Genomic DNA, 9,745 nt, shown 5'->3' on the forward strand with positions numbered 1-9,745 from the left:
GGTGAATAACTAAAATAAAAAATAACCTATTTGTTAAGCAAATGTAAATGCTCTTAATACCCCGACGTATAAAGGGTAAACGTCTTTATTTTTTTTTTATTTTTTGAAATGCTATACTCTTTATTTTTTTTTTTAAAAAAAAAGAATTAATTCTTAAATAATGTGACACTATCTCATAAAATGACGACAACATTTTTTTTGAAACATATCATATTCATTCATTGATAAAAGTTGCGAGCCTAAAACTTTTACAAATAGAATAAAAAACTCTGAAATAAATCATAGCGGAAGCTTAGTTATTAAAATGCCATCACTTAAATCAACTTTTAAAAAGAAAAATTGGAAAAGTAAAAACATTTTCCATGCATTTTACATCATTTGCTCTGAAAAAGAAGTCGTGCGTATTTTATTCACATTCCCTTTCATAGGAAGTTAGGAACATTCCAATTCCCAAAACCAAGATTGACGGATAGAGAGAGAGAGAGAGAGACAGCGAGATAGATCTCGTTCCAATGGCAGACCTGAACGACGAGAAGCCTCTGAGGAAAATATCGGAGGCCTTCAAGGAGCTCGCGGCCACCGTGAATTCTCAAACTGCAGACGTGGAGGTCGCGTCATTCTCTCGCGCCTGCTCCCATGTCTCGCCTCTCTTCGCCTGCTTGGGCATCGCCTTCAAGTTTGCTGAGATGGACTACGTCGCGAAGGTACGTGTGGAGCTCTCGATTTCTTTCATTGATTGCGAAAATAGATAATAAAAGCTCAACTCTTTTTGAGCCTAACCTCATCAAAGCATCATTTTCGTTTGATTGAATTGTGCTTTGTTGTTGTGTTAGATATTAGAACTACTTTCTCAGTTTTCTTGGCAAACAAACAATTGAAATGGAAAATCTGAAATTTCAAATTTTAACGTTGTGTCAGTGTTTGTGCCGTATGAATATCATCATTTAATTGATTAATTAATTGACTATTTTGTCATTTTTAAGTGTTTTAGTTTTCATTGATTTGCTGCTTGATAATACCAGGTTAATGATCTCGCGGGGGCGTCAAAATCGATCGTGACCTTGCAGGCTTTGCTGGAACGGGATGTAGAAGCGAACGCAGTAAGGAAAGGTGGTAGTCATTCGAGAAACCTCTTGAGGGTGAAACGTGGGCTTGACATGGTCAGGGTACTCTTCGAGCAAATCCTAGTAACAGAGTATGTGTATCATCAACTTCTTTATGTAGCTTTTTGCTGTATTCTAGTGGCTTTTCAGCATGTGATAGCGTCCTGCTCTGTACAATTTCTAATTTGTACTGAATGTAGTTGGATGCACATTATGAGTTGAGTAGTGGGAAATGGTAATAAAACTGAAATCACGCTTAAGAGAGAACCAGGCTTAGCTCTACTCAAATATGATCCATATAATGCTACAAAAACCGAGAAAAAGAAGTTGAGTGGTAAAATTTCCCTTTGCAAAAGGGAAACATGCTAGTGCAATGTATCAATCAAATGACTTTCTTTTTGATAGGGATTATTCAAGTATCCAATATCATTAAACCATTTTATTCTACACATAATACTTAGTTGTCATCTGCTTTTAAGAATTAGCCAGAATGGATCACATCAATTTGTAATCTTGGAATGCCCCCGTCCTGCCCCTAGTCCTTAGTGGGAAAAGGGAAAAAGGGCGAAAAAAGAAAGAAAAAGAAACTATCTATAATCTGAAAGGTTCATATTATGTAGTTACACAACAGCATAATCAACTAGGGAGGATTCATTCTCCCAAGATATAGCAACCTTGTTCAAATTTAAAAATTTGTTGAGGAACTCTAGAACCAAATGATTTTATGGTTAACCCCTATCCAGACTAAGAATTTGTGGAATGTAATTTTGTTGTTAGGCAGGAAGTAGTTTTGAAAGAATGTTGAAGAGTGCTGGTATGTATTTGTTAGGTCCTCTCATGGGGTACTTAAACATAGGAAAATGGATCAGTGGTGCTTTCTATAAGTTGCTTTTGGATGGAAGGACATGTAGGTGAATATTAGATGGTCTGTTGGCTGTCAAGGGTTAAAAAGAGGGAGGTAATTTCCTTTGAAGTATGGAGAGACAATGGAGAATTCCTTTAAAAGATTGAGGTGATCAACTGATTCCCCACCCTTGTACACATCATGGGAATTCGAACGAATTGAAAATAAGGATTCATTAATGGTCCTGGTATGCTTAATGTTGGGTCTACAGGAGGGGGTGGTTGCTTGTTTGGAGTGGTGGAGCTCCCTTTGCAAAACTCTCTCTCTGTTTGTTCGCCATGCTTAGATTCTTAAATGCCCTGAATTGTATGGCTTGAATACACTTTTCTAGTACTTTTCTAATCTATATTTCGTGTGCCGTATACTTATGTTGTGTCCCTTGTCTTTCTCCCAAAATGAATTGGTCACTTACTAAAATGAGAAAGTAACTTTAGCTTGCAGTGTTATCACACATAGCTATGGTATGGGACATAGTTGGATTTGTATATCTTCTTCTTCGTTGTCTTCTTCTTCATCTTCTTCCTTTTTTCTTTCTTTTTTCCTTTTTCCTTCTACAAATCTCAATTCGGCAAGTTATTGTCAGAAAGCATGGGACTTATTAACTAAAATCATTCTCAAGTCCCATAAAAAAAGTATGGGACTTGTACTAGGGATGTGCTCCTCTGTGCTTTTAATGAGATTTAGTTACTGATAAAAAAAAGAAAAAAGAAAAGGTATGGGACTTGATTTGAGTTCCATAAATTGCCTGCTAAGTCAGAACTTGAATACTTGAGAATTAACTAATAGACTGCCCAAATGACTACCTGGTGATTATCCATAGGGAACGAGTATTGAAGTGGATTTTGGCCATGGTTGGTTAAGTGATAAACTGCCTGAGTCTTATAAGGGAAGAAGAACTGATTGTAGACTCCTTGATGACCAGTTCATTTGGGTGGAATCAGGCAAGTTGCCCGGTTTATGTTGGAAATATTTACTCTTAATTGTTGCCCATCAAATTTGACTAGGATAAATTTTTGTTGAGACATCTCTATTTAGAGTGTTGCGTTGAACATTCACTTATCAAGTTAAGATTAACTTTTGTTACTGACAAATTTAAGGTGAGCAATGATTTATGCTTTTGATAGACTGGGAATTTAAGAATTAATGTGCACGAAATAAGAATTAATTCAAATGTGTATATTGAGATAAATACGGGCCAGTGTATGTGTGGAAGATGATTCCTCTGTGTCTTATGTGGTGTATTTGGAATGAAAGGAATGCTAGATGCTTTGAGGACTCCACTAGGACTATAGAGGAATTGACTCATTTTTCTTCTTTACTTTGTATTCCTGGACAGCCGCTTGGCTAGCTCCTATAGGGATTACCTTCTCTGATTTCCTTTTTCATTTTTCTCCCCCTTAGGCGCTCTCTTTTATACTTCCCGTGTATGTGAGTTGCGCCCCTCTGCGCTCTTTTATATCATATTTACTTATCCAAAAAAAAAGATAAATACAGGCCAGTAAAAGAAGGATAGAAATGAAACAATTCATTTTCTGAGGTGATTGATGTAGATCAATCGAGGACCATACAAGAAGAATTCTGTCATGAAGGTTCTAGATGATGTGCGATAAAGTTAAATGTAACAAAAAGTTAGAAAGAAAATGGTTGAATGGCTGTAATCTTTGACTGTGAGAGGTTATGATCCTAGATAAGTAGAAAGGCCGTACAATGTTATGGCAGTCAACCTTGATGGTTAAGATCTCATTTCCCCTTTTTCAGTTGATTTGCATAAGAATTACATGCAAGGATTGGTTTCTTAAAAACAGAGAAGCACAGACTCTGTAAAGGTGTGGATGTCTGTGGGCAGGTGACTTCTAGATTGGAAAAATAATTTTCATGTGGGGCTTCAAATTAGTGGAACATCAATTTGAAGCCCTAGTGGATGATTATTGGTTCTTTTTATTTCGTAATATGAGGTTCTGTAGCAATGGTTGGGATGAGGTTAGTTCTGCTGCTGATAGCGATACGAATATTGTTTATAATTTTTAAAATTTATATAGTTGAAGATCATGCCCTTTGTGAAAGTTAGCTATTCGTTTCTATTGTCAAATTTGACAACTTTCACTGTATATTCAATTAGAGTTCCATATTATGGAACTTCAATGGCCTTTATTGTAATTTTGAGTAACTACAACTGTATACGTGCAGCTGAACTTGTGTTATAATCGTAATATAAGGCTTCCCTTAGTCATGGCCATTTAACTTTTGGAATTTTCCTTGGTTGACAATTCATCAAACCTTCTCCTAATAGCTTGGAATCAGCTACACAACCATTGTTTTTTCAAATAACTACACAAATCATATTTTGCAGCTAAATTGCATGAGTGTGGATACTAAAGATAAGTTTACATAAATGGTTTGAAGGTTTTTGCAAGTCAAAACCAACAGAATTTGTCAGAAGTCACTTATCGTAGTGCTAATCTGTGATGTGGTATCTCCCCCTCCCCCTTTAAAGAGGAGGCCCTGGATTCAACCAGTTGTGAATGGGGATATGGTGTGTCAGGGTTTTATTCTATCTGATGGTACCGATATTGGCCTAGTTTATGGACTTAAAATTTTGCCTTTCAGGGTGGTTGACTCAGGTGATAAAGGGATGAGATGGCTTAAGTAGTTCTAAAATTTAGATTTTGCCTAGCGATGAAAAAGAGGATACCAATTTGGCTTCGAACTGAACCACCGGTTATGAAGTCTAGATTTTTCAGCACCATGGCTGTGTTTGTTAAAGTTTCCAAAAAGTCTTCTCTCATTTCATATACGGAAACATTCTTTTCAGAATACATTTACTAAATGAAATGCTTTTCAAATCACAAAGCACAAAACACTTTAAAAAATTAAAATACAACACACTTTCTAGAAAACTTCCCACACCTTAGTATAGGAATATTTTGAGAAAACAAGTACTTATTTTTTCAAGTGTGGAGGCTGACTTATTATTTACAAAAAAAAAAAAAAAAGAAAGAAAAAAAGATAGAGAGATGTGGTAAAGAAGCTTTTTTACAAGTAAGAAAGCTTCTTTACCTGGAAAAATATGTATGTGTTTTCTCCAAATAAGCATATTTAGTATTTGTTTCTTCAAAAACACAAACCATTTTTTTAAAAGTTTACCAAACAATTTTCTTAAGGACTCCAGCGACAATACTTTTAAATGCGGTCCTCACAGACAACATTTTAAATGTGGATCCCACTGAAAATACTTCTTAACTTTCTATTACATCAAATCTTTTTCAAACCAAAACACAAAAAACGCTTCACAAACATAGTCATGGTTTTGACCAAAAACATAGATAAAATATCAGCAAACAGTTACCATTTTTTTTCCTGACCTTTTTTGAAGTGGTCTGGTTCCCTTTTCTTTGCATATAAGCCTTAGCATGTGTATTAGGTGAAATGATTTTGGCTTATCCTTGAGTCATATTTGTTTATACAAACTCCTCCATGGAATTATATCACCTATTCTCTGTAGTAGTATCACTGGAGCACATGCCATACTTATTAGATTACCAGTCTGGCACAACCAATCGGGTTTCAGGATGGTGGAAGCTATAAGGCTGACCCTCATGAATCTATTAATTCAAAGATGTTATCAAAACTTCGATGAGGGTTTATGTCAGCGTGATCTACAACTCCTTGTTTTTGTCCCACTTAAAGAAATTCAAAGTATACTTTACTTCTTTTTAAGGTAATAATTATTTACAATAATTTACATGTCTTACATGAATAGCTTCGGTAGATTTCTTGGTAAAAAAAGACAGAAACCGTCCCCCTGAAGATTCCAGATTGTCCAAATGAAGAAAAAACTCAAGCAGTGAAATTTTTTAATATTCCATCGAAGCAAGAAGAGCTAATGCTGCTTTAAATGCTTGGTTGCCGAATGCCTTAGTCATGAAAATATATCTTGGGCAAATGGCCTGCAAATCCCATAAGTGATTGGACACAAAAAGTTGATGTACAAGAAAATAGAAATTAATTATTATTTTTTTTAAAAATCTCCTGCAATTGTTAAAAAATTAACCTGATTGACTTTGTTGTTGTGTGGTTAGCTTTATAGATGAAGTTAACAGTTTCTGACAATCATATGGCAGGGGAAATTCGCTAAAGGATGCAGCTTCCAAGTCTTATGCACAGGTATTGGCTCCTTATCATATGTGGGCAATCAGAAAAGCCGTAGCTGCAGGGATGTATGCACTCCCTACAAAGGCACAGCTATTGAAGAAGCTTAATGAAGATGGTGAGTTCATGAAGCAATTGGTACAATTATTTAGTTAAATATCTCAATAAAGTGCTAAAAATGAATACCTATTAACATGCTTTTAGTATTTGAACCGATTTTCTATCTAGTGCATTGCAATAGGTGATGCAGTTGGTTGGTTAAAAGCCATACCCTCGATTTCTTTACCTCTTAATTTGTCAAAAGCCTTCGGGGTCGGTGGCTGTTTCTCACATTGCTATGAAGTAAGGACATAGGCTTATTACCCCAAACCCAAGTTATACTTGCATCCTTAATGATCCATGTTCAATGAGGCTTTTCCAGCCAAAAATAATAAAAGTAAAAAGGACGGGCTTGGAATGAGCCGGAGACTCGGACATCTTGAGTCTGATTCCGCACTAAGAGTTCCCCTGAATAACCTGATACACAATTTTAGCAGGTGGGATTGTGTATCCGGAGTTTATTTTATATGGGTGGGTTAGAAGGGTCGTGCCTTGTTGAGGTTTCTTTAGTTTTTTATGTTTCCAATTTAGGTAGCACTAATGGTATATGCTTTTGCGCTATGTTACTTTCAGAGGCATCGGCAAGGATTCAAATGCAAAGTTACGTTGCTACATCAGCTCCTGTTATCCTGTACATTGACAAACTCTTCCTTTCAAGAGAATTGGGTGTTGATTGGTAAATCATGAGTTGTTATGTGACTACTCAGATTTATTTGATATGATCAATCTCTGTCAATTAGAATTATCCTGATATTATCATTAGTGTGTTTATATGAATACCATGAAATAATTGTATACTAAGATAAGCGTTATGGCAAAGTTAATGGGAGTTGGAATTTCCTGTAATGCTATCTTTGAGATTGTGATACTCATCTAGAGATGGAAAATCTGCTGGTGTTGTTTGTTGCTTGCAAATGGCTGAGTTTTTCCCATGCTCTTCCAATGGCATTGGAAATTGTAACCTAAAATTGATCTATGGACTAGTATGTATCAGCTTAAACAAACCCGTAAACTGACTTACAAATTTGAGGTTCTCAAACTACATTTAACTTTAATATTTTTTAGAATTCTGGAGTTTCTAATATAACAATGCAGTTTGAAATTTTTTTTAGGTTACCAACCATTACAACTGTAATTATTGACTATGCATTTATAATTAAGCTTTCAAGTGAACATATCCTCTTTATTTCAAGTGAAATTAAAAAATAAAATTGTTTTATGATTTAGATTAAATTTCATAAGTGTAATAGTGTATGTGTATATTATTGCAACCGTTAGATGAAACAAAATAATATTTTCTATTTTCACTTAAAATAGAAAATAGAAACGATGGTATTCCACTTTTGAGATCATTCGAGAGATCTCAAGTGGAGCATTAATTGATACCGACTATAAATGAATTGCAATTGCTACTCAAAGTGATGAGAGTAGTTTTCAAAATTGTGTTTGCATTATAGGTTTTTTCAAATTTATAATAAGAAATTACTTTTCATCAAGGCTAGTTTGTTTTGCGTAAAATAATTTATATTTTTCGGTGTTTGATGCGATAAAAAATAATAGTCAACGAAAAATATTTTTGGTTTGACAAAAAAAAAAACTTTTTTAATTTCTGTAAAATAGTTTTATTTTTGAAAATTATAAACCATTTTTTGAGTTTGAACTTTTCATTGTCAAATCGACAGACCCAACTAGGACATCACTAGGACTTCGTCGAGACTTCATTAGCCAACATTCGAGTTTCTCAAATTCCTAAATCTAGCATCCATTATATCTAAGGGTTCAAACAAAAGCCACATTTTATGGTCTTATTAAGAAAATGAAATAACTCATCATATTTCCCAAATAAAAAGGTAACCCATAAATGGCCTTATTATTATTTTTTTTAAAGTGATTTATTTATTTTGTTTCTCTCTCAAAACAAAAAATAATGTACAACTCGTTTCCCTTCCCAAAAAAAAAAAAAAACTTACACTTCTTCTTCCTCATGTCAAAGTGAAATAAAATCTTAGCCTTTTTAACTTATTCCGGTAATTCTGAAAAAAAAAAAAAAAAAAAAATTTGCAGCTTCAAGAAAAAAATCTCACACCCAATCCCCTAAACAACTTAAAATTTGTTCCCACATTTATGAACTAATTCAAAACATTACACTTCAAGAAAATAAACGACAAACACGTTGATGTTAACAAACAAAATCATTTGTAAGGCTAGGTGAACATGAACTTACTAGATCTAAAGTTGGATGACACTTGCAAACGTACATATATTCAACTTTTTCAAGAAGAGGATTGTGTAATACTCGTGTGTGTATATATATATATATATATATATATTCCATAATTTCTTCTGCATAAAAGGTTGGGCGTTCTTTGAGAATGTTCTCCAAACGTATGTGTGTAATACTCTTTCCAATAAGAGGGTTGCGTAATACTTTTTTCCATATTTTTTTTATTATTATTATTTTTTTTTCCAGAATTTATAGAAGAAGTTAAAAAATACAGGTGAAAAGGTGGTTGCGGTTAGCAGTTATCTGAAGTTGGATGACACTTGCAAACATACATATATTCAACTTTTTCAAGAAGAGGATTGTGTAATACTCGCGTGTGTGTGTGTATATATTCCATTATTTCTTCCGCATTAAAAGGTTGGGCGTTCTTTGAGAATGTTCCGTTTTTTTACTAACCACTTTTTTTGGGCCGGTTTTGGATTGGTTTTGGGGCTCACTTTAAACAATTTTTCTTTTCCTTTTCATGGCCATTTTAGCATTAAAAATTGTTATATACCAAAATCCTTATTGGTCACCTTTTACGAATCTATACAACATATAATACAAATAAAATTACAACAATTTTTGTAAATCATCACTTCACTTGTAGTCTTGTACACAACATACAAATAAATATATATAATAAAACTATATATATTTTAAAAAGATATAAAACTATATATATTTAAAAAAGAGTTAGCGGTTTTCAAAAACCCAATAACCGCTAACCGCTAGAATAACCGCTTTCAAAAGCGGTTAGTGATTAATGTGTTTAGCGGTTCTAAATTTTCACTCCTATTAAAAAAGCTAAGATTTTCTTTTACTTTGACACGAGGAAGAAGAAGCGTCAAGTTGTTTTTGTTTTGGGAGGGAAACAAGTTGATCGTTGTTTTTTGTTTTGAGAGGGAAACGAAATAAATAAATCACTTCTAAAAAAAAAAAAGTATATTTATGCGTTGCTTTTTCTATTTTGGGAATATAATAAGTTATTTTGTTTCCTTAATAAGACCATAATAGGTGGCATTTATTTTAACCCTTAGATATAATTGACGACCAAATTTAAGAATTTGAGAATTCGAATTCTCTAAGAATTCGAGAGGCTCAGAAACCATTTGGATTATTTTAATACTACTCTCAAAAGTTTAAAAACTCTCAATTAAGGTATCAAAATTTCAATTACTTTACTCTGTTAGAATTTTCCGTTAAAATCTTGTCAAAATTATCAAA

General features: G+C 33.8%; 1 protein-coding gene across 1 annotated transcript; it reads left to right on the plus strand.

Moving 5' to 3' along the window:
* The first annotated feature begins 427 nt into the window (after positions 1–427).
* Positions 428–7,101, plus strand: LOC132171351 (accelerated cell death 11). Its single transcript, XM_059582646.1, has 4 exons — positions 428–704; positions 1,023–1,195; positions 6,129–6,274; positions 6,829–7,101. The coding sequence occupies exons 1-4, from the start codon at positions 513–515 to the stop codon at positions 6,933–6,935; spliced, it is 618 nt and encodes a 205-aa protein (XP_059438629.1). The 5' UTR covers positions 428–512; the 3' UTR covers positions 6,936–7,101.
* The last annotated feature ends 2,644 nt before the right edge of the window (positions 7,102–9,745 follow it).

The sequence above is a fragment of the Corylus avellana genome, chromosome ca2 (genome assembly GCF_901000735.1).
Source record: "Corylus avellana chromosome ca2, CavTom2PMs-1.0".
Lineage (NCBI taxonomy): Eukaryota > Viridiplantae > Streptophyta > Magnoliopsida > Fagales > Betulaceae > Corylus > Corylus avellana.